We start from the raw sequence: 26,308 nt of genomic DNA, 5'->3' as shown, positions 1-26,308 counted from the left end.
TTTATAATTCTATCTATCCTATCTATCTATCTATCTATCTATCTATCTATCTATCTATCTATCTCATATCTATCTATCTATCTATCTATCTATCTATCTATCTATCTATCTATCTATCTCATATCTATCTCATATCTATCTCATATCTATCTATCTCATATCTATCTATCTATCTATCTATCTATCTATCTATCTATCTATCTATCTATCTATCTATCTATCTATCTATCTATCTATCTCTCATATCTATCTCATATCTATCTATCTATCTATCTCTCATATCTATCTATCTATCTATCTATCTATCTATCTATCTATCTATCTATCTATCTATCTATCTATCTATCTATCTATCTATCTATCTATCACATATCTATCTATCTATCTATCTATCTCATATCTATCTATCTATCTATCTATCTCATATCTATCTATCTATCTATCTATCTATCTATCTATCTATCTATCTATCTATCTATCTATCTATCTATCTATCTATCATAGATAGATAGAAAAAAATTGTAAAGTCACAGACAGCTGGTTACGCTTAAATTAGAACGGCTTAGAGAAAAATAGTTTGTTGTTTGGTTTCCACATTATATATATTTTTAGTTTCTCTTGGGTATTTGTAATTCTACAAAAATATCCAGTTTATATAAGGTTATAACAAGCCTCCCTCCTCCTTACACCCCCGTGTCGTGCAATGCCAGGCCGTTCGCCTCATGTAGTCAGAGAGATGTAAATTTACTGCCACATAATATTAAACAACACAAAGCAGCCGCCTGGCATTGAGCAGATTTTCTGAATACTCATTTGACAAATCCCCTTTAATTTGTGACTGCACTTTGTCACTTGTCTCAGAAGACGGCAGGAAAGCCGAAAATATGTGAGCTGCGGGCAGCGCATCTGTTTTGATTTAGACACATGTGGTGTTTGTCGTGTTGCGTTTTTACAGCTAGGAAAAACAGTGCGGCTGGAATTGTTAACAGACGTGAGGGCACGCTTACGTTCACGATCGAGGAGCTGCACTGAGGGAAGGTGGTGAATGACGGAATGGCGGTAACCGGCGTCTTGTTCCAGCGGGTTATGAAATAAATCTGTACAGGAGCAAACAGACAGAGATATAAGACGGACACAAACTTCTACCATTCATGTGTAAGGGATCCTATGTCTGCTCAGTGATACCGAGGTGCCCAAAGTAGTCACCCAGCTTTTAAAAAGCCCTGAAAGGCATAGACATCTGCATTGCCATACAACGCTACAATTCTGCTGCACTAAAAATGATGTGCGTCTTATAGTCCCAAGTCATGGAGACCTGGTGGAGCCCCCTTCCTATCCTTTTCCTTCGACACAGTTGACTTCTCCCTGTTACACATTCTCTCGTCCCCTGACATCACAGACTTGGTCCTCTCCTGGATCTTCTCATACCTCACCCTCATCCCCTGGCATCACAGACATGGTCCTCTCCTGGATCTTCTCATACCTCACCCCTCATCCCCTGGCATCACAGACTTGGTCTTCTCCTGGATCTTCTCATACCTCACCCTCATCCGCTGGCATCATAGACATGGTCCTCTCCTGGATCTTCTCATACCTCACCCTCGTCCCTTGGCATCACAGACATGGTCCTCTCCTGGTTCTTCTCATACCTCACCCTCGTCCCTTGGCATCACAGACATGGTCCTCTCCTGGATCTTCTCATACCTCACCCTCATCCCCTGGCATCACAGACATGGTCCTCTCCTGGATCTTCTCATACCTCACCCTCGTCCCCTGGCATCACAGACTTGGTCCTCTCCTGGATCTTCTCATACCTCACCCTCGTCCCCTGGCATCACAGACTTGGTCCTCTCCTGGATCTTCTCATACCTCACCCCTCATCCCCTGGCATCACAGACTTGGTCTTCTCCTGGATCTTCTCATACCTCACCCTCATGCGCTGGCATCATAGACATGGTCCTCTCCTGGATCTTCTCATACCTCACCCTCGTCCCTTGGCATCACAGACATGGTCCTCTCCTGGTTCTTCTAATACCTCACCCTCGTCCCTTGGCATCACAGACATGGTCCTCTCCTGGATCTTCTCATACCTCACCCTCATCCCCTGGCATCACAGACATGGTCCTCTCCTGGATCTTCTCATACCTCACCCTCGTCCCCTGGCATCACAGACTTGGTCCTCTCCTGGATCTTCTCATACCTCACCCTCGTCCCCTGGCATCACAGACTTGGTCCTCTCCTGGATCTTCTCATACCTCACCCTCGTCCCCTGGCATCACAGACTTGGTCCTCTCCTGGATCTTCTCATACCTCACCCACTGATCGTTTAGTATCACCCACCTCCTCCTCGTCTCACCCTCTCTCTGTTAGTGCCCCTCAGGGCTGTGTCCTGGGACCCCCTACTCTTCTCCATCTATATCTTTGGCCTGGGACAGCTCTTCGAATCCCATGGCTTGCAGTACCACTTTATACCGATAACACTCAAATGTACCCCTCTGGCCCCGATGTTACCGCTCTGCTATCCAGTCTTAAAGTTTCTATCACAATCTCCTTCTTCTCCTCCTGCTTCCTAAATCAACATAAAGAAAACAAAATCCATCATCTTTTCTCCATCTCTCTCAACCCTATAACCACAACTATCAATCCCTGTCAATGGTTCCACACGTTCCCTGCCTCGGAATAACCTTTGATTCCACCCTGTCCTTCAGACCACATATCAAAACACTCACCACCTCCTGCTGCCTCCACATCCAAAATATTTCTCGAGTCTGCTCTTTTCTCAAACTAGAGTCAACAAAAATACCAGTACATGTCCTGATCATCTCCCGCCTCTGCAACATCCGTCTCTGTGGCCTCCTATCTAACACTATTGCACCCCTCCGATACACCCTCAACTCTGCTGCCTGGTTAATCTACCTCGTCCTTTGATCTACCTCCCCCTTTGCCGGTCCCTTCACTGGGTACCCATCGCCCAGCGAATTCATGTGCAGTACTTAATACCTTCTGTATTTCCTCCGTACAGCGCCCTGAAATGAATGACTTTTACTACATGTGCTAAAGCGGTTTGAAACCCATTACAGTAGGAGCAGTTGCGACCAGGCTCCTGAGCCTGGGGGGCCCCATTCCCACACAGCGCTGACCGCACTGGTCCCGCTTCCAACTGTATCTGCGTCCTCAGGATGCAGATACAGTTCAATTCAATGCTGGAGCCTCGCTCCATCATTCACTGCGCCGCGAGAGGCTTGGCGCAGGCAGCTATGGGGGCATTATACTGTGTGGGAGCAGCTATGGGGGCATTATACTGTGTGGGGCAGCTATGGGGGCATTATACTGTGTGGGAGCAGCTATGGGGGGCATTATACTGTGTGGGAGCAGCTATGGGGGGCATTATATTGTGTGGAGGGCAGCAATGGGGGGCATTATACAGTGTGGGGGCAGCTATGGGGGCATTATATTGTGTGGAGGGCAGCTATGGGGGGCATTATACTGTGTGGGAGCAGCTATGGGGGCATTATACTGTGTGGGGGAACATTATACTGTGGGGGCAGTTATGGGGGCATTATACTGTGTGGGCGGAAGCTATGGGGAGCATTCTACTGTGTGTGGGGGCAGCTATGGGGAGCATTATACTGTGGGGGCAGCTATGGTGGCATTATACTGTGGGGGCAGCTATGGTACCATTATACTGTGGGGGGGGGGCAGCTATGGGGAGCATTGTACTGTGAGGGCATCCATTGGCTCTGTCGGGCAAGGTGGCTGGGCATAGGCGTGCGCAGGGGTCTAGAGGTGTTGGGGAGGGGTAGGGGGGCCCCAAGCTGAATTTTTGCACCAGGGCCCATGAGCCTTTAGCTAAGCTCCTGGTAGGAGCCATATTGAATCAGCATATATAAAGCAGGAACTTTGTCTATAGGAGCTCTGCTGGGACAATTATACGTCATGGACTCCAGTTATTGCTCAACCAATTCTATAGGGTTTGGGGTGTAAGCTGTGGGGTGCACAGAGCTCCCCATACAGAATGAACGATTCCTGCTTTTATTTCTGCAAACTAAGAAAAAGAGAAAAGCCGCAGCTTCTAGTGACTACAGAGTCTCCCGAGCACGCGGTGACTAATATACAGATCGTGATTACGGAGAACGCGGAGCGTCGTCATCCCCTTCAGTTCCTTCACCGTTGCCTGGAGGTTTGTCAGATGATTGTCATGTAACATTAGAATATGCAATGAAGTTAAATGCTTCAGAGATCCTGGAATTAGAAGGAAAAACAAGAACCTATTAATATAATGGTGATACCTGAAGAGAACGATATATGTGGGTCAGAAGAACGGCCCAAGGAATAAATCCCCCATTACATCATCACAGATCACTGCCCTCCATAATATCAGCTCCTTCATTCCCTGAAATACTCTGTGCAACAAAGGGACCCAGCTCCTTCCACCTCAGTATGTCAGTTCCCACAAGACCAGCACACTCCTCCCCTGAAATACTCTGTGCTGTTGAGGGATCATACTCCTTCCACCTCAGTTTGGGACTTCCTACAAGACCAGCACACTCCTCTCCTGAAATAATCTGTGCTGCTGATAGTTCATGCTCCTTCCACCTCAGTCTGGGACTTCCAACAAGACCAGCACACTCCTCTCCTGAAATACTCTGTGCTGCTGATATATCATACTCCTTCCACCTCAGTCTGGGACTTCCTACAAGATCAGCACATGCCTCTCCTGAAATACTCTGTGCAACGGAGGGACCCTGCTCCTTCCATCTCAGTCTGTGACTTCCTACAAGATCAGCACACGCCTCTCCTGAAATACTCTCTGCTGCTGTGGACCTTGTTCCTTCCACTATGTAACTGCCAGTCTGTGACCTCTCAAGTTCAACACACTCATCTGCTGAAATACTATGTGCTGCTGGGGAACACTGCTACTTCCATTATGTAATTTTTAGTCTGTATCCTCACATTTGTCTCTATTCCCCTCCTTATATCATGACACTGCCCCGTCACATGCAGCTCAGTCCTCACTAACATCATCACATGAGTGGACAGGTCACGGCACTTTACATGACACTCCTCTGATGTCACCATTCCTATGATCTGATTGGCTACGGAGTGCTATATGCCCGCAAACTTCATTATACTGCAGTCTATTATTATTTTATTCCGCCATTCCTTAGTTATATCTTCTTCTGGGAAAGCTGAGTAACAGCCAATATGGCCCCCAATAGTGCTACCACATGTAAATTAGGCCTGATTAACGTTGCATTATTTCCTTTCACCTTAGGTATTTGTCGCTGAACTCCCGTCTGGAGTGGGATACGTCTCACAAACGCCCCTGGGAGATAGCTACCTGAAGCGCTGTGCCTGGGAAGCCCCTTACATCACTGTTCATATATGAACAATAAGGTCAGGCTTTCAACTACGGAGTCCCAGGCCAGATCATTGCAAGTGCTTTGGTCGGAGACTCCTGTCTTGGGAAAACCATTGAAGTCACTGTCCATATATGGACAGTGATGTCGGGGGCTTCTCCCGTCCCGGAGTCCCCAGCCAGAACGCTTCTGATTCTCTAGTCGTGGACTCTTTAGTTGAAAGCCCCTGACATCACTGTACATATTTGGACAGTGTAGTAAGGGGCTTCCCCAGGGCCAGAATCCCAGAGCCGAGCGCTGCCTGATGCTCTTCCCTGGGAATCCAGCCCCATGGAAGCTCCCCGAGGTTTATGTTTAACATATACTGGTGACGGATGCCATAAAGTGGCATCCGTCACACATAGGCTCCCATGTTAGAAAAAAAAAGTATTCCGCACGGTATTCCTTTTTTTTGCTGGAACCCTCAGGATCGAATAGCATAGTCTAGTACGTTATTCCATCCTCAAAAAAAAAGGTATATCGACGTATACCAGCCCGAAGGAGGCCAAAGGGACGCTATTTTGGCCTCCGCTAGGCTAATTGAGCCGTATGGAGAGGTTTAGCGCAATGTGAATCAGGCCTTACCCAGCTTTCCTGGATGCTAATTCTGCCCAGTTATGCAGCAGTGCAGGAGCGGTGGATGAATTTCTGAACATTAAGGTTTGTCATTCAGAAGACTGGAAAACCTGGATGACAATAGTGGAGCGGTAATGGTGGCCGTAGTAGGTGCACCCAGCTTTCCAAGGAACAGATAACGGCTCAGAGGATAGTAAACTTATACTTCCCTTTGTTTAATCACTTTATTTTTTCCTGCTGCTATGAAGCAAAATGGAAACACATTGCTCCAGGACAGGCCAGCACAGATCTAAGTAATAACTTATCTCACACCTTTGCTCCAGTCTTCACTCTGATCCTTCTAAATGGAAAGTGTAAAGAAATCAAAGGAAAATCTGCAGAGTGGAGCTGAAAGAAGGATTATCGCACAGCGGAAGATAAATCACTCCTGTACAGCTGCCATATGCAACCAAATGAACTGCAGCCGTTATCTATCATTGTGTTCTCTGACCCAGCGGAGGGAATGTGTCTGCCATGATGCGAAAAAGACGCTGCTGATGTCTGATCACGAGAGCGCTATTAAAGGTCCACCCAAAAGTAATCACAAATGTATCAAAGGGAATCAGAATTACAGCACACAAAGGCTGAACACATATATAAATGTAAAGTGTCCATGAAGGGAATCTCCACCTCTCATCCCCATATAAGGGTATGTTCACACGCTAGCTGGCATTTACGGCTGAAATGACAGCATGTTTTCAGAAGAAAACAGCTGCGTAGTTTCAGACGTAAATGCTCCTCCTCGTAATATACGAGGCGTCTGTGACGCTCGTATATCTTGAGCTGCTCTTCATTGAGTTCAATGAAGAACGGCTCAAATTACGTGGCAAAGAAGTGCCCTGCACTTCTTTGCCGAGGTAGTCAATTTACGCGTCGTCGTTTGACAGCTGTCAAACGACGACGCGTAAATTACAGGTCGTCTGCACAATACGTCGGCAAACCCATTCAAATGAATGGGCAGATGTTTGCCGACGTATTGTAGCCCTATTTTCAGGCGTAAAACGAGGCATAATACGCCTCGTTTACGTCTGAAAATAGGTCGTGTGAACCCAGCCTTACAGTTTATATAGAGAATGAATATAAATATAAAGATGTGTCCCTGTGTACATGACATTACTTATCCTATACTGATCCTGAGTTACATCCTGTATTATACTCCAGAGCTGCACTCACTATTCTGCTGGTGGAGTCACTGTGTACATACATTACATTACTTATCCTGTACTGATCCTGAGTTACATCCTGTATTATACTCCAGAGCTGCACTCACTATTCCGCTGGTGGAGTCAGTGTGTACATACATTACATTACTTATCCTATACTGATCCTGAGTTACATCCTGTTAATACCCCAGAGCTGCACTCACTATTCTGCTGGTGGAGTCACTGTGTACATACATTACATTACTTATCCTGTACTGATCCTGAGTTACATCCTGTATTATACTCCAGAGCTGCACTCACTATTCTGCTGGTGGAGTCACTGTGTACATACATTACATTACTTATCCTGTACTGATCCTGAGTTATATCCTGTATTATACTCCAGAGCTGCCCTCACTATTCTGCTGGTGGAGTCACTGTGTACATTACATTACTTATCCTATACTGATCCTGAGTTACATCCTGTATTATACCCCAGAGCTGCACTCACTATTCTGCTGGTGGAGTCACTGTGTACATACATTACTTATCCTGTACTGATTCTGAGTTATATCCTGTATTATACTCCAGAGCTGCACTCACTATTCTGCTGGTGGAGTCACTGTGTACATACATTACATTACTTATCCTGTACTGATCCTGGGTTACATCCTGTATTATACTCCAGAGCTGCACTCACTATTCTGCTGCTGGAGTCACTGTGTACATACATTACATTACTTATCCTATACTGATCCTGAGTTACATCCTGTATTATATCCCAGAGCTGCACTCACTATTCTGCTGGTGGAGTCACTGTGTACATACATTACATTACTTATCCTGTACTGATCCTGAGTTATATCCTGTATTACACTCCAGAGCTGCACTCACTATTCTGCTGGTGGAGTCACTGTGCACATACATTACATTACTTATCCTGTACTGATCCTGAGTTATATCCTGTATTATACTCCAGAGCTGCACTCACTATTCTGCTGGTGGAGTCACTGTGTACATACATTACTTATCCTGTACTGATTCTGAGTTACATCTTGTATTATACTCCAGAGCTGCACTCACTATTCTGCTGGTGGAGTCACTGTGTACATACATTACATTACTTATCCTGTACTGATCCTGAGTTACATCCTGTATTATACTCCAGAGCTGCACTCACTATTCTGCTGGTGGAGTCACTGTGTACATACATGACATTACTTATCCTGTACTGATCCTGAGTTACATCCTGTATTATACTCCAGAGCTGCACTCACTATTCTGCTGGTGGAGTCACTGTGTACATACATTACATCACCTATCCTGTACTGATCCTGAGTTACATCCTGTATTATACTCCAGAGCTGTACTCACTATTCTGCTGGTGGAGTCACCAATGTTATCTCTTTCCAGACATGTTAGAAGGTAAAATTCCCCTCGGTGTGTGGCCCACTTTTGATCTTTGGAATCCCTCTTTCTCACCCTACCCCCCCCCCCCCAAATATCATGATTGACTCCCAATTGCCGGATATGGCTACAAAATCCAAAATCCAAACGTTTATGGCCAGGTTTAGTAATACAGAATCTTACACATTACTCGGGCTCAGGATGAAAAACTCAAGTCACTTTGGAGCCTCACCTGTTATATCATAGAGTTCATTGCTGTTCAGATATAACTCTGTCAGACGGAAATTATTGCCTAGAAAGTTTAACTTTGATATCTGAAATAAAAATTGTGGAGAACATACATAAACGAAACAGATTCATTGATTTCAATTGGAGATACCGAGATGTGATGAAGGGGCATAGCGGCCCGTACAGCGCCAAAGCCATGTGATTGCCTTTGGTGGGGGTCTCAATACACAGTGACGATGTAGGAAATGTTTTCTATTTTACTTACCATTCAAATTTTTCCGCAGTCCCACCGCTTCATCCAATGGTACCCACAGGACATTACCTCACTATAGCCAAAACGTTATTGCACCCTTCAGCCATTGGACAAAGAGATCACATGATCTAATGTCACTGTGCATAAAACATCACTATTTTGTTTTTCATTTCCTACAGGTTCCCACCATTGGTTTAAAGCAGTCAAAGTTTTGGAAAAAAAACCTTACACAATTACATTTTTAGGTGATTTTTGTTAAATATTACAATCAATGCCAAGCAGCAGCTACAAAAGCAAATACAGATTTATAGTGCATAACCTGTGATCCAAATATAACAATACCACTCTCTAAATCCATTGTCAGGGCTCACCTTAAATATTGTAAACTGTCTAAAGGATATAGGAGAGCTGTAGAAGCTTTAAAGGCAGGCTACTAGATTAATAAATTCATGAGATGGGAGGTCTCTTATAATGAGATGCTGGAAATAAATTGTCATTGTTTAGCTTGGAGAAAAAAAGGACACCTTAGATATGTATTCATTCCAAGAACTGTATAGAGGACCAGGGAACATCATCTATGTATAGGAAAGAGTTCTTTACGGTAACAGTAGCCCAACTTTGTAATGTCCCACTATGAGAAGTTGTAATGGCAAAAACAATGACAGAACTTAAAAAAGGTCTAGATATTTTTCTCATGATAATGATATTGAGAGTTATAATTAACGAGGGGGGGTGGGTGGTGATGAAAAATTGAGGCAGGGAAATTCTGTCTGTCCTTGTGGATTTAGGAAGGATTTTCTATTATACATATATGTCTGTTTTTTTTTTTTATGGGCATCTTATTGAAAGAAAAAAAAACTGATCAGTAATGTCCCACGCCAATACGGCTTAAAGCTAAATAGCGGAGTCATGTCGGAAGAATGATTGTTATTGATACGCTGCCTAAGCTGTACCTTTTTATATGGGGTTGCGAGGAGTTAACACCGAACTATAGGAAGGAGGTGAGGAGACCCGGTAGGACTTTAGTCTGTCACTGTCATATTAGTCAATGAAAAAAAAAAAACACGTACATTTTAGTGAAGAATTTCTTATGTGTGAACTACGCACCACAAAGGAGGACAGTATTATGTACAGATGATCTGGAGAAGTCGGAGGCTTGGGCAGACAAGTGGAGCTGATAAATGGAGGTTATGGACTTGAAAAGGGAAAATGAATGTCACCATTACATACTAAATGGGAAAACACTGGGTAACATGGACGTGGAAAAGGACTTTTAGGAATATTAGTTGACAGTAAACTGAACTGTAGCAACCAGTGTCAGGCAGCTGCTGCAAGCCAAATAAGATGATGGGGTACATCAAAAGGGACATAGATAGACATGACGAGAGCATAGACTGGGATTACTGGAGATGGGTTGTTGATTCAGAGATTTATTACCATTGCCATTTTGGCGTCAGGAAGGAATTTGATCTCCTAAAATGAGAAAAATTGGCTTCTACCTCATGGGGGAAGGGGGTTGAGTTTCTCTTGATCAACATCTCAGAATAGGCTTAACTAGATGGACATGTCTTTTTTCAACCTTATCAACTACATTACTATGTTCTTATGTTACTGTTACTTTATTACTATCTTTCTACATTTCTATGTTAGGCCCCATGCACACGACCGTGCCCGCAATCACGGCCCGCGATTGCGGGCACGGCCGGCCGCTGACTGACAGCCGCATTTTCGGGCCGTGCTCCCATACAAAGTATGGGAGCACGGCCTGCAAAATGCGAAAGAACGGACATGTTCCATAATTCCCGGGACATTTCCACGGCACTGACACCCTTCCGTAGTGCTACGGAAAGGTGTCAGTGTTCAATGAAAGTGAATGGCTCCGTTTTTGCGTACCGCAATTGCGGTCCGCAAAAACGGAGGTTTTTTGCTGTCGTGTGCATGGGGCCTTACTCTATTACTATGTCACTCTATTACTATGTTACTATATTATTATATTACTCTATTACTATGTCACTCTATTACTATGTCACTCTATTACTATGTTACTTTATTACTATGTTATTATATTACTATGTCACTCTATTACTATGTTATTATATTACTATGTTACTATATTACTGTCACTCTATTACTATGTTACTATATTACTATGTCACTCTATTACTATGTTATTATATTACTGTCACTCTATTACTATGTTATTATATTACTATATTACTCTATTACTATGTCACTCTATTACTATGTTATTATATTACTATGTTACTTTATTACTATGTCACTCTATTACTATGTTATTATATTACTATGTTACTATATTACTATGTCACTCTATTACTATGTTATTATATTACTATGTTACTTTATTACTATGTTATTATATTACTATGTCACTCTATTACTATGTCACTCTATTACTATGTTATTATATTACTGTCACTCTATTACTATGTTATTATATTACTATATTACTCTATTACTATGTCACTCTATTACTATGTTATTATATTACTATGTTACTTTATTACTATGTCACTCTATTACTATGTTATTATATTACTATGTTACTATATTACTATGTCACTCTATTACTATGTTATTATATTACTATGTTACTTTATTACTATGTTATTATATTACTATGTCACTCTATTACTATGTTACTTTATTACTATGTCACTCTATTACTATGTTATTATATTACTATGTCACTCTATTACTATGTTATTATATTACTATGTTACTATATTACTATGTCACTCTATTACTATGTTATTATATTACTATGTTACTATATTACTATGTCACTCTATTACTATGTTATTATATTACTATGTCACTCTATTACTATGTTATTATATTACTGTCACTCTATTACTGTTATTATATTACTATGTTACTATATTACTATGTCACTCTATTACTATGTTATTATATTACTATGTTACTTTATTACTATGTCACTCTATTACTATGTTATTATATTACTATGTTACTATATTACTATGTCACTCTATTACTATGTTATTATATTACTATGTTACTTTATTACTATGTTATTATATTACTATGTCACTCTATTACTATGTTACTTTATTACTATGTCACTCTATTACTATGTTATTATATTACTATATTACTCTATTAGTATGTCACTCTATTACTATGTTACTATATTACTATGTTATTATATTACTATGTCACTCTATTACTATGTTATTATATTACTATGTTACTATATTACTATGTCACTCTATTACTATGTTATTATATTACTATGTTACTATATTACTGTCACTCTATTACTATGTTACTATATTACTATGTCACTCTATTACTATGTTATTATATTACTGTCACTCTATTACTATGTTATTATATTACTATATTACTCTATTACTATGTCACTCTATTACTATGTTATTATATTACTATGTTACTTTATTACTATGTCACTCTATTACTATGTTATTATATTACTATGTTACTATATTACTATGTCACTCTATTACTATGTTATTATATTACTATGTTACTTTATTACTATGTTATTATATTACTATGTCACTCTATTACTATGTTACTTTATTACTATGTCACTCTATTACTATGTTATTATATTACTATGTCACTCTATTACTATGTTATTATATTACTATGTTACTATATTACTATGTCACTCTATTACTATGTTATTATATTACTATGTTACTATATTACTATGTCACTCTATTACTATGTTATTATATTACTATGTCACTCTATTACTATGTTATTATATTACTATATTACTATGTCACTCTATTACTATGTTATTATATTACTATGTCACTCTATTACTATGTTATTATATTACTATGTTACTCTATTACTATGTTATTATATTACTATGTTACTCTATTACTATGTTATAATATTACTATATTACTCTATTAGTATGTCACTCTATTACTATGTTATTATATTACTATGTTACTATATTATTATATTACTCTATTACTATGTCACTCTATTACTATGTTATTATATTACTATGTTACTCTATTATTATACGTGAAAGAAAAAAGGGGAAGGAGGACAAGCGGCGCTCCTCTAAGGTAATAATGTTTGGAAATGGAATCAAGAGCAGTCTAAAGTGAGCTGGTTTACTCACCTAGTTTCGTTGTGCAAGTATAGAAATGGCAATAGGTCCTTATTATTATTATTCTGATAATGTGCAGTACATTTTAAAACTCAGCATAAAATCCATTATGTCTCCCAAATATTAAATAGACTTTAAACAAGTGTGTCAGTGTTATGACTCAATAATAAAGTGCATACAGTGCTAATGAGTGAACTGAATATACATAGTATACACCTGTGTAACAGTTACCGTGACGCCGCATGGATCCAGGTACCAGTGCGTTTCTACTGTCCATAGCGGCGCCTAAACGCTCAATTGCGCATGCCCAAACCTCACAGATGACTGGTAACGTGTAATTCTCTCTTCGTTTGAGGGCAACTGTGCATGTCCGCGCATGCGCTGTCACCGCCGGGGATTATACGGCGGCCATATTAGTAAAGGGAATACACTGTAACCAGCTGTTGCCTAGCAATAACCGGTATCTATAATAATAAGTGTTATTCTAATAGCTGAATACGCAACTCCGGAAAGAGTATATGCCAGAGTGTCCAATGATTGGGGGGACCATATTCTTACCCCACCTCTTGATATGTTGTAGCGATTGCAGATATATCACTATTGTGCTCGTGTCTGAACAGGAGCCTGCCACTCAAGGCGGGTACAGAAATTTAGGAAAAGGGGAAAGGATGCAACAATCAGGGGACTCTTAACTTGGCTTTAGGAAAGCGAATATATGGCTAAGCAATAAACGCTCCTGTATACACGGGGACTGACCACTGCAATAGTAACAGGAGCATCAATAAGCTGTATGAAGAAAAGGTATAGTTACACACTGGTGGAGGGGTCCACGCAGCACAATCCACGTCAGTGGACAGCCCTGTGTGGACAGTGGTCAGGACACAGCCACCTAAGTGTCTATATACAGACCCAGGTGCCACTTTTGTATGTATTGGAAATGTATTGGGAGCTTTGGTCGGATCCCTGAGGCGCGCACCCATCCGTTCATTTTTTGCTGGTGCGACTGGGGGGTGGGCTTGTATCTATTATTATGTGACTATGTATGCCATTGTATAATCCAGTACAACACTAAAATCTTATTTTTATTGTCATCTTATTTTTATGCATTTTTTGCTATTTTTTTTTACCTTGTTATGGTTAAGCCACAAATATTTTAACAAGCGAAACCTTGACAAGTCTGTGACTTCTTTCAGTCCTCTGTTGGGAGATATAAAAAATTAAGAGATGTGAGTTGTTAATATGTAGAATACGGAAGCTTCACAGACATGGATGGCACGTCGCTAAGACATGATATCAATATCTGACTGCTGGGGCCTCCGTCCGTCCGTAGATCGCTGGAGCTGCGGCCCCGTTGGACTTTCTTCTACAAAGTGCTACTCCCAGATTTATCAGAACTAGTGTAAAACACAGGTGGAGCAGACCACGGCAGCCAATCAGGTCCAAAGGATCTCTTCCAAATGAAAGGTGGAATCTGATTGGCTGCTATAGGTAAGTAATCCACTTTTCTTTTGCATCGGTTTAGATCAATTTCCCCCAAAGTGTCCGGTATTGTGTCTGTAGTGGCGTTGTGCAGGACTAGTGATGTCATCAATGTCGCTGGTAAGAAAAAAACATTTTAGGTTATCGATGGTTTATTATAAAAGTAACCGGCATACCAGGATCAGAGTTACAGCACGTTATTGATCGTCACGTGGGCTTGAAGTTGGATGAAGATAGATAGATAGATAGATAGATAGATAGATATGAGGATAGATAGATATGAGGATAGATAGATATGAGGATAGATAGATATGAGGATAGATAGATATGAGGATAGATAGATAGATAGATAGATAGATAGATAGATAGATAGATAGATAGATAGATAGATAGATAGATAGATAGATAGATAGATAGATAGATAGATAGATAGATAGATAGATAGATATGAGATAGATAGATATGAGATAGATAGATATGAGATAGATAGATATGAGATAGATAGATAGATAGATAGATAGATAGATAGATAGATAGATAGATAGATAGATAGATAGATAGATAGATAGATAGATAGAATTTACCTTCTTCCCAGGTAGAGGTCAGACACATCACAGTCGGTCCTGTAGCCACATTTGTGGGTCTGTTCTTCTATGATCTGTGTATATATTATACATTATATTTTATTATCTGACCCCTCTACAACGGAGCAACAAATAAATGATGGCGCCCTCTTTTCTGAGCGGACCCTCCTGTTATGTTGTGTGTCGGAGGCTCCATCACAGATTCTGTCACAGTGGACAGAAACAATATTGCTGCACGCTGCGCTATTTCTTCCAGAAAAACTTTGGCAACCGTGAAGGAACCCTTTTGACCCCATAAGTCAATAGGATCTGTTGGGCGCCATTGGTGTCCATCATGCGCCCGATCCGGGACTCAGTAATGGTTTCCGTTATAACTATTATTGGACGTTCAGTGGTATATACAGACACTGATTATATACACAGTGGAGTCCCATTATTCTGAGCAGCAGCTAATATCCAGAGTATCCGGCGTGTGCAGCGCGGACAGCAGTAGACGGGCGGGCAGTCACTCAATAAGGTGCTGATCGGTGGTCTCCGGTATCTGGCGCCATGCTGACTGCAGAGCATCTCACATTTACTGGAGGGTGCGCGGGGGAGGATCCATAGAGCGAACAAGACAATCTAGGTGGTCCCACAGATGCTGAATTGGGTTCAGGTCTGGTGAATTAGGGGCCAGGGAAGCACTTGGAAGTCTTGGTCGTGCTCTTCCAATCACTGTCAGACATTACTAGCCGTGTGACATGTCGCATTGTCTTGCTGGAAGATTCCATCTGCCCCAGGGAAGACAATCAGCATGTAGGGGTGGACGTGATCTGTAACCATGGATTCACACCCACATCAGTTCAGAGCCGTCCACGTGGATAAGTGGCCCAGAGAATGCCATGAAAATATCCCCCAGATCATAACGCTGCCGCCACCGGCTCGTGTTCTGCCAGCAGTGGCTGCCGGGTGTTTGTTCTCTGATGTTTCTCGCCTGACACGCCAACGTCCATCCGTTCCATGAAGCAGAAAACGTGACTCATCGGAGAAGACGACCCTTAGCCAATCATCGGGGGTCCTATTCCGATACTGCCGTGCAAATTGAAGCCTTTTTTTTTCCGCTGCCCCTTTGTTACATAGGAGCAGTGACCATCCGTCGGCTCCGGAGCCCCATACGCAGTCGGGTTCGCTGATCTGTTGTGTCAGACACTCGTCTGGTCGCCCCCTGGTTGATTGTCACGGTGAGCTGCTCCACTGTAGCGTGTCGTTCGGCCCTCGCGCACCTTCATAGCCGGCGTTCACCTCTCATATGAATGGCCGTGTTGCTCCGCAGTTTCCACGCCGGTTATTCCCAATGCTGCCATTTGTCCAGTCACGATACACTGTCACCACAGCAGCACGCGAACAGGTCACAAACTGCGCTGTGTGATAAACACCGCCACCCTGGCCCGAAAGCTGATAATCAGCCCCAACTCTGATAAATCGCCCGTTACCCATGACAACGAGTGATATGTGATCAGACGGCGGACAGCACACCTTATATACCCACCAAGCCACGACACATCACCGCCATCATGGGCTACGTGCTGCTGACGTGGAAGGTAGGAGGTGGTCATAATAATGGGACTCCACCGTGTACTTATCTATGTGGCCTCCCGTCTGACTCGCCATGAAGCCACGGACGAGCAGAAGTCACAATGCTGACGTAACTGTCATAATAAAGTCTAATCTGCTGTGCGGCTGTTCTTGTCACATTCCAGATTAGCAGAATTTCCGGATTACCGGATTCTTGTAAAATGTATTGTTATGATGTTGTATTATTAATATGGTTGTTATTCCTCATTATTATCATCCCCCCTCAGTCCTGGGCTCCTCGTCTCAGACAATTTACATGCACTCACCTTGGCCGCCATGTTCGCTTCTCCCGTTGCTAAGAGACCTCGGAGGGGCGGGAGTTCAAGGGACGCGCCGGAAGTACGTCACACGCACGTAAAGCGGTCACGGCTGCATAACGTACTGAGGGCGGAAGTGTTTTTATTTACAGAATCAAGATGGCGACCGCAGCTGAAGAACTGGATGACAGGGAGCAGGTGAGGGACTATGATAAAGCGGGAGATATCCCCCAAATACAGCGGCGGGAGGTGCAGTGTATACGAGCGGGGAGGACTAGATCTCTCAGCAGGCCCATAGCCTGTGCTGCTGGGTCGAGGCGTACTACAGTCCCTTGTATCTGGCCTTTGTAGTAGATGATGGTGGGAATAGTAGTTCTTCAGTGGGGTCTGTCCGGCCATGCTGGGAGTTGTAGTTCTTTAGTCACATCTGTGTCAGGAGCCTCCGTCACTGATTCGGTCAATTACTGAAAAAAGAAACCGCGCAGCTCGGAACGTGTTTTATGTTTTCCTTTTTCCCTCCACGTCTTCCAAAAGTCATGTTTTTTTTTGCTGGACGAGTTGTCGTTTTTCATGGCCCGGTTTATTGTACCTGGAAAATGGGGGTAGAAAAAACGGATTCCTCCATTTGTTTTTTGGGTTGAATGTTTAAGCCGTTCACCGTGCGGTTGACTTTATTCTACGATTGCGGCGATATCAAATTTGTATATTTTATTTTTTTGTGTTTTCCCAAGGAAATAACGAGTTGTTAAACATTACATTTTTTTGAACTCTGAGCTAGATTTTTTTCTCCTGGGATGAGACGTCCGGCCGGCTAAGTTTTTCTGTTTTTAGCAGCGGATATCCTGGGCGAAAAACGGAGCCAGACTTTGTTGCGGTCTATCTCCTGGAATTCCCTGCGGCGCACAGGACGGACACGCTGCGCGCCTTTATTCCTGGCCTTTCCCGGATGCAGCAATACCCGTTATGTGAAAGGGGTTTTCCCAGAATTGTAAATGATCCTGTGGCTGGAAAAGTGATCATTTTAAAAACCCCTTTAATCATTTTAGATTTTCTATTCTTTGATTTAGCGATTGGTGGGGGTCTCAGTGCTCAGACCGCCACCAATCAAAACTTCTGACCTGTCAGATGTTTGTCCAACGTTTAGTTACTCTTAGGGTATGTTCACACGGCAGCGTCCGATACGCCTGAAATTACGGGGCTGTTTTCAGGCGAACGCAGCTCCTGAATTTCAGCCGTAACGGCATGTGCAGACGTTTTTCGTGGCGTCCATTACGGACGTAATTGGAGCTGTTTTTGTATGGAGTCCATGGAAAACGGCTCCAATTACATCCCAAGAAGTGACAGGCACTTCTTTGACGCGGGCGTCTTTTTTACGCGCCGTCTTTTGACAGCGACGCGTAAAAAAAATGACCGTCTGCACAGAACATCGTAAAGCCCATTCAAATGAATGGGCAGATGTTTGCCGGCGCTTTCAAGCCGTATTTTAGGGCGTAATTCCAGGTGTAAAACGCCCGAATTACGTCCGTAAATAAAGCGTGTGAACATACCCTAGGACTTTATTTTAATATACAAAAAAACATTAACTATTAACCCCTTCCTCGCAAGAGCAGGAAGATGACAGACCTGGCCTTCATTAGGCCCTCAGGCTGCCATGACAACCATCAGCCCCCTGCAATCATGTTGTTCTCTAGCAGCTTAGATGCTCTGGTTGCTCTTGTTTGCGGCATCTAAGTGGTTAATTGTCTGGGATCGTCGTGATCGCCGGTCCCAGCCATTTCAGTGAGGTGTCGGCTGTAACACACTCGTGAGCCCGCTTCATGCTCTCTGCTTGGCGGCTGTGATGAATCTTTCCCCATCTTGGACTGTCTGATAACAGAGAGCAATAGATCGTGTTCGCCTGCACTGCACAGCGTTGTAGGTTTGCTGCCCCTTTAAATAACTTGACATTGTCTTAATCTTCATAGGTGTCTCCAGACGAGGAGGAAGCGTCCACATCCGCCGAGGATCCGGCCGCGCACAAACGAGAGGAACGATTAAGGAAATTCCGAGAACTGCACTTAAAAAGGGTGAGACGCGATGTCCTACATAACGTAGCGATTATCCGGTGCGGAGGCTTCTGTCCGACTGCTCAAAAAGATTTGTCCTGGGAAATGAACTCATCCTAAAGGAAATGGGTCTGACAGACTGGTTGCTAGGGATATGGAGTCCATAGTAACCAGTCTGTCTCAGATTACACTGAGTTGGAGACCTGAGCAGAGTTGACCCTGAATTCATGACCAGGCAGGGCGGCGAGGAAGATGTAACTTTATATTCTATAAATATGCAACAGCACAGACGTCTCTCCTGTCCAATGTGTCAGTGCAGATAAAATGTCCGGTCCAGGCTGTTTAGTCCACAGAGCGTTGTCTAAAATGGAAGCAATTGTAACAAACTCTCAGCTGTGAGAAATACTAGGGCCGTGTGGGTTTTCGACCTCTGGGTGTAAATAAAAATGTTCCCATTCACTGACATGAAGCAGAAATTTTGAAAATGCTGATTTAATTGAAACGCAAGGTATGTGTAAAAGTAGCCGAACTCATTTTTCATGATTGGGCGGATCTCCGGGACTTTAATACTAGTAATGGTTTATCCTAAGGGAAGTCCGTCAATGTTCTAGTCCTGGAGACCCCCGCTGATCACATTGAAGACCCCGTAGTGCTCCAGCAAGCGCCGCGTCCTCTTCATTATTTACACAGGCACTTTGGGCCGACCGTGCCCGGTACTGCGGCTCCTCAGTCTAACATTGGTGGTCTAAGGAGACGCCTTAAAAGGGTTTTCCCATGAGACATTTCTGATATAGGATTAGGATATGTCATAAATGTTAGATTTTTTTTTTTTTATACGGATTACCGTTCTACCCGGACCCCACAACGATCAGCTGTTCCGGGTGCCGGGAGCTATCCAGGGTCGGTGCCAAGAGCTGAAGTCTCCGATCACTTCATAGCGGCCGTGTTGCAGCTCTGCTCCCAGTCCATTGACCCGGCACGGCCGCTATACTGTGGTCGGAGACTTCTGCTTCCCGCACCCACCCCTGCAGAGCTTCTGGTGCCCGGAGGCAGCTGGAACAGCTGATCGGTGCGGGGTCCAGTTGTCTGATCGCCACCGATCATATACTGGTGATCTATCCTATGGATAAGTCCTCAGTATAAAACAACAGCCCCCGACCTGGACAACCCCTTTAACTGCCGGGTTCCGACTTCTTCTCTTTGATCCCGGCAGGTGGGCCGCTGTGTATTACGAGGCTTTCTCATGTAGAAATGGTGGAAATAAAATAATTTGGTCACTTTGCAGAATGAAGCCCGGAAATTAAATCACCAGGAAGTGGTGGAGGAGGACAAGAGGCAGAAGCTGCCCAGCAACTGGGAGGCTCGGAAAGCTCGACTGGAGTGGGAGCTGAAGGAGGAGGAAAGGAAGAAGGTAACGATCATCCATCAATGACGCAGCCCTTGGGGTACGTTCACACCGGTCCCATTTTTCCGCAGCAAATCTGCAGAGATCCGCATCAAAGTAGGGCAGATTTTACTGCAGACTTTATTTTAACCCTTTCCCGGCCCATGACGAAAATGAACTATTTGGGGCGGGGTCACGCACTGATCCACCTCCACACGCTGCTCTGACTGCCAGGAATGGCTGCCGCGGCATTTAAGCCGTTAGGAGGGGTCTCTCTGCCTCTGCTAAGGGTATGTTCACACGGCAAACCAAAAACGTCCATAAAATACGGAGCGGTTTTCAAGATCGAGATTATCAGCAGTTTTTTACGGCCATTTTTGGAGCTTTTTTTTTCTATTGGGACGATGAAAAACAGCTCAAGAAGTGACCTGCGCTCCTTTTTTACGGGGCCTTTTTTTTACGTGCCGTTTTTAAAAATGGCCGCATAACAAAACGCCCCGTAGGAACGAAATGTCGTTTTTCCCATTGAAATCAATGGGCAGATATTTGGAGGCGTTCAGCCACCGTATTTCAGACGTTTTTCGGGGCGTTTATAGCCGTGTGAACGCGACCTTAGTCGTGCACCTGCAGGGCTTAGCAGAAGCCTGTAAATATGACCATATACTGCAATACATGTGTAATGTGCCGGCGATCGTTCAAGTTACCTGGGGGCGGGGCTAATAAAATGCGTCAAGTTAAATAAATTTTTCAGGAGCGTAAAAAAATGAAAAGATTAGGCTAAAAAAACAAACTCTTTTCCAATTTTTCCTCAAGCACAACGTAAAAAATAAACAAACTTGGCTTCGCTGCGTCCGTAAAAGTCAGGACTGTTACAATATGGCGTTATTTAACTTAAAAGTTTTTCCTTTGTAAAATATATTTAAAAAAAAAAAAAACCTATATAAATTTGGTATCGCCGTAATCGTATAGAGCTGTAAATACAAAACCCAAAAAACAATGGAGGAGTTTAGTTTTTATTTTCTAATTGCGCCCCACAAAAAAAATACGAAAACACGAAAAATGTCTGGGTCTTTAAAGGGTTAAACCAGAAAAAATTTATTTTATTTCAAATATGCTATTGTGTATTTTCGACGGATCCGCGGTTTAACCGAAACCAATACGTTTCTTGCGCGTTTATTTGGGAAATCTGTACTAACACACATTCCGCGACCGAAACTTCCGTACTGTGGATTTAAAAATCCGGATCGCAGGTCCTCCCGCAGCACGTGGGTGACATTTTTGGTAAGATCACATTCACTTGTACTGGATGTCGCTGCGGGTTTATCCCATCCGGTTCTGCAGCGTTTCCGCCCCGTGTGAATTCCCGGATCTTTTCTCATGTTAGAATCTGGTCCTCCCCTTTGTGTCTTCCCGCTCTGATCTAGGAATGTGCCGCTAATGGGGTGGATTACAAGAGAGCAAAACTACTGGAGATCAGCGCAGACGAGGCGGAGAGGATGGAGAGGAAGAGGAAGAAAAAACACCCGGATATAGGATTCTCAGGTATCCAATCAGAACAAAGCTTCATCTATTCCGTCCGGTGCCGGCCGATGTATTCACCAAGTGCTGTCACCCCCTGTCCTATACGACCAAAGAGGGCTAATGTGGGGAGGGGGATATTTGATTGGATGGCACTTTGTCAATTGATTAAAATATTACTGTACACTGTATGTCCAAAAGTATGTGGACACCACCCCTAACGATTGAGTTATTAAGAAATCAAGCACACAGCCATATAATCTCCATAGACAGACGTTGCTAATAGTATGGGACTTAGTGAAGAAATCCGTCCCCTGTAAGTGCTATTATCTGCTAGATCTGCCCTTGGTCACCTGTAAGTGCTATTATCTGCTAAATATGCCCCCGGTCCCCTGTAAGTGCTATTATCTGCTAGATCTGCCCCCGGTCACCTGTAAGTGCTATCTGCTAAATATGCCCCCGGTCACCTGTAAGTGCTATTATCTGCTAAATATGCCCCCGGTCACCTGTAAGTGCTATTATCTGCTAAATATGCCCCCGGTCACCTGTAAGTGCTATTATCTGCTAGATCTGCCCCTGGTCACCTGTAAGTGCTAGATCTGCTCCCGGTCACCTGTAAGTGCTATTATCTGCTAAATATGCCCCCGGTCACCTGTAAGTGCTATTATCTGCTAGATCTGCCCCCAGTCACCTGTAAGTGCTATTATCTGCTATATCTGCAGCAATGGTGAGCCAAACCTTCTCCCCTCTGCATCACCGTATGACCTCACAAAAGGGCACAGGCGCCCCCAAAATCTTGTGGACATTTTCCCAAGAAGGGTGGAGGCGATTAAAGATATAAAATGGGAACAGCTCCATATTAACAGCCGTGGGTTTGTAATGGGATGTCCAACAAGCTCATGTACGTGTGATGGTCGGGGGGGACGGGGACGTTACTTTTGGCCTATAGTGTAATGTAATTACCCCATGCGGTTTGCCAGCTGTGTCCGCTCTGCTCACCGAGCCATAAGGTCCGCTCTGCTTTATGGTTTATAATGTCAATCACAAATCCCTTGTCTCCTGTCTGTACAGACCTGCAGCCTCCACCCCTGAGACAAGAGCTCGGGAAGAGAAATCACTGGATTTTTTTTAGTTGTTTTAAACATAGGAACATAAGTTCGGATCCCCTTTAAAGCCATAGCAACACCCCTAACATGCGGCCGGTTATATGGTCTCGTATACTGGAGTCTTCTCCCGTTGTTTATGAACCATCAATTGTTATTGCCAGATTTTGCGGCCGCACAACTGCGCCAGTACCAGAGACTGACCAGACAGATCAAACCGGACATGGAGGAGTACGAGAAGGAGCGAGGCAAAATGTGAGTGCAAAGTTCCGTGGAGGGCGGCGTGCTACTTCGTTTCTGCATTATTTTTTTAACAGCAATTTATAGATCTCTATCTACTACATTATATTTCTTATATTGTATTGATCCCAAATTACAACCTGTATTATAATCCAGAGCGGCAATCCTAATTCTGCTGGTTGTCATTGGAAACTCAGCAAGCTTCTGATTGGATATGCCTCGAACAGGTTAGCTGAGCTTCTACAATGTTGGGGGGCAATTCGTTTTCCTAGATTGGATGACTGTACAGTAACTGGTGTAAAGATGTCACTTCCCAGAATACAAATAATTAGAGCAAGTGCTGTAGAGACACTGAACAAGTAGGGAATGCTGGGAGACTTTAGCTCTGAAGACCGGCAGAGCAGTGAGTCCAGCTCTGGAGTATAATACAGGATGTAACTCCGGATCAGTACAGGACAAGTAATGTAATGTATGTACACAGTGACTCCACCAGCAGAATAGTGAGTGTAGCTCTGGAGTATAATACAGGATGTAACTCAGGATCAGTACAGGATAAGTAATGTAATGTATGTACACAGTGACTGCACCAGCAGAATAGTGAGTGCAGCTCTGGAGTATAATACAGGATGTAACTCAGGATCAGTACAGGATAAGTAATGTATGTACACAGTGACTCCACCAGCAGAATAGTGAGTGCAGCTCTGGAGTATAATACAGGATGTAACTCGGGATCAGTACAGGATAAGTAATGTAATGTATGTACACAGTGACTCCACCAGCAGAATAGAGAGTGCAGCTCTGGAGTATAATACAGGATGTAACTCGGGATCAGTACAGGATAAGTAATGTATGTACACAGTGACTCCATCAGCAGAATAGTGAGTGCAGCTCTGGAGTATAATACAGGATGTAACTCAGGATCAGTACAGGATAAGTAATGGAATGTATGTACACAGTGACTCCACCAGCAGAATAGAGAGTGCAGCTCTGGAGTATAATACAGGATGTAACTCTGGATCAGTACAGGATAAGTAATGTAATGTATGTACACAGTGACTCCACCAGCAGAATAGTGAGCACAGCTCTGGAGTATAATACAGGATGTAACTCAGGATCAGTACAGGATAAGTAATATAATGTATGTACACAGTGACTCCACCAGCAGAATAGCGAGTGCAGCTCTGGAGTATAATACAGAATGTAACTCAGGATCAGTACAGGATAAGTAATGTAATGTATGTACACAGTGACTCCACCAGCAGAATAGTGAATGCAGCTCTGGAGTATAATACAGGATGTAACTCTGGATCAGTACAGGATAAGTAATGTAATGTATGTACACAGTGACTCCACCAGCAGAATAGCGAGTGCAGCTCTGGAGAATAATACAGGATATAACTCAGGATCAGTACAGGATAAGTAATATAATGTATGTACACAGTGACTCCACCAGCAGAATAGTGAGTGCAGCTCTGGAGTATAATACAGGATGTAACTCAGGATCAGTACAGGATAAGTAATGTAATGTATGTACACAGTGACTCCACCAGCAGAATAGTGAGTGCAGCTCTGGAGTATAATACAGGATGTAACTCAGGATCAGTACAGGATAAGTAATGTAATGTATGTACACAGTGACTCCACCAGCAGAATAGTGAGTGCAGCTCTGGAGTATAATACAGGATGTAGCTTCCTATTGTCAGGCTTGGGAATATCACATTGTATTCTGTATATAGGACTTTTGTCTTTTCTCCTTCCAGTGGTGAACACTTTTACCCCACATGTGACAGCCTGTTTCATGGAACGCACGTCCCGTCCCAGGAAGGTGTGGACAGAATGGTCTCTGACCTGGAGAAACAGTAAGGACTTCTATATGTCACTATTTAGCTGCTGCTTACTCTCACATTTGCTATCCTGCGGGCATTGCGCAGCTACGAGTGTATGATCTGCTGTCACTACCCAACAAGCTGCCAGTGTAGGGTCTGGTTTACATGTTTTTGTGTTGTTTTTTTTGCGTTTTTATATTATATACTGGCCAGGCAGATGTCAAATGAACACTTTCTTCTTGGGTTCGTCGGGTGAATGGGGCCCTATAGATACACAATAGTGGACACAACTATACTTAACATTTATTTTGATATATAACATGGCTTAGTAACTTATTTCAACTGTGTAGGGTGGGGCTATCAGGGCTGTGCTGGGTTTAGCAGCCACGGGCAGGGCCACTACTCTGTACACAACGATCATTGAGCGCTGTTTAGAGATTGAGGGCAAAAATGGTTAAAGAAAATAATTGAAAAAAAAAACCTACCGCCTTGATCTGCAGCTTTAGCAGCTAGTAAAGTCCCTTAATGCTGCAGTATAAATTTGTGTGTGGCCTCTAAGGGGTTAAAAATAAAGTTATAAGCACGAATGGCATGGAGTAAATTTTTTTTTTTTACTGTATAAGGGGTTAAATCTGGCGCTATATGGCTGGATTTTTTTCGCAGCTATGGATTGGATGACATGAAACTATCGGCCATGTCTGTCAAAATGGCATTCTGGGATATCTATTTCTACTGATCACCATTTTTCTTCTGCCGGGTCACAGGATTGAGAAGCGCGAGAAATACAGCCGCCGGCGCGCGTACAACGACGATGCCGATATCGATTACATCAATGAGAGGAATGCGAAATTCAACAAAAAAGCCGAACGGTTTTATGGGAAGTACACAGCCGAGATCAAGCAGAACCTGGAGAGAGGCACCGCCGTCTAGGTGGCTGCGTGTCCCGCCGCTGCGGTACTCGGTCTGCCCCTTTAAGACGTCTTATGTCTTTTGTGTTTTTATATCTTTTCTCCTTTGTACATAAATGACTGTCCATAATAAATGTGTTCATGGTAAAGGACTAGAAAGTGAAA

The 26,308-nt window shown here is 43.2% G+C and overlaps 2 protein-coding genes across 3 annotated transcripts in view; one reads left to right on the top strand and one right to left on the bottom strand.

Annotated features, from left to right (window-relative positions):
- Positions 1-17,228, bottom strand: part of LRRC72 (leucine rich repeat containing 72) — a 24,172-nt gene extending 6,944 nt beyond the window's left edge. Inside the window, exons 1-6 of one of the 2 annotated variants that reach the window (XM_075827780.1) lie at positions 17,129-17,227; positions 15,249-15,322; positions 14,313-14,382; positions 8,796-8,877; positions 4,129-4,242; positions 1,008-1,097 (exon numbers count right to left, since the gene is read on the bottom strand). In XM_075827780.1, the coding sequence (XP_075683895.1) occupies positions 1,008-1,097; positions 4,129-4,242; positions 8,796-8,877; positions 14,313-14,382; positions 15,249-15,322; positions 17,129-17,140 (442 nt within the window). In that variant the 5' untranslated portion in view covers positions 17,141-17,227. Of the gene's footprint in view, positions 1-1,007; positions 1,098-4,128; positions 4,243-8,795; positions 8,878-14,312; positions 14,383-15,248; positions 15,323-17,128 lie in introns of both variants that reach the window. The other variant, XM_075827782.1, reaches the window with a different exon arrangement.
- SYF2 (SYF2 pre-mRNA splicing factor) lies at positions 17,214-26,308 on the top strand. Its single transcript, XM_075827783.1, has 7 exons — positions 17,214-17,317; positions 19,084-19,185; positions 20,450-20,575; positions 21,973-22,090; positions 23,334-23,424; positions 25,170-25,268; positions 26,000-26,308. The coding sequence occupies exons 1-7, from the start codon at positions 17,279-17,281 to the stop codon at positions 26,163-26,165; spliced, it is 741 nt and encodes a 246-aa protein (XP_075683898.1). The 5' UTR covers positions 17,214-17,278; the 3' UTR covers positions 26,166-26,308.

Source organism: Rhinoderma darwinii, chromosome 5 (genome assembly GCF_050947455.1).
Source record: "Rhinoderma darwinii isolate aRhiDar2 chromosome 5, aRhiDar2.hap1, whole genome shotgun sequence".
In the NCBI taxonomy this organism is placed as follows: Eukaryota; Metazoa; Chordata; class Amphibia; order Anura; family Rhinodermatidae; genus Rhinoderma; species Rhinoderma darwinii.
Note: the sequence above shows the minus strand (reverse complement) of the source record. Positions and strands in the feature narration are given on the sequence as shown.

Bases quoted from the DNA above. Each gene is read 5' to 3' on its own strand.
- SYF2 (XM_075827783.1), top strand. From the start codon at position 17,279: ATGGCGACCGCAGCTGAAGAACTGGATGACAGGGAGCAG. The intron at 17,318-19,083 runs GTGAGGGACTAT...TAATCTTCATAG, and splicing joins AACTGGATGACAGGGAGCAG to GTGTCTCCAGACGAGGAGGA. The intron at 23,425-25,169 runs GTGAGTGCAAAG...TTCTCCTTCCAG, and splicing joins GAGAAGGAGCGAGGCAAAAT to TGGTGAACACTTTTACCCCA.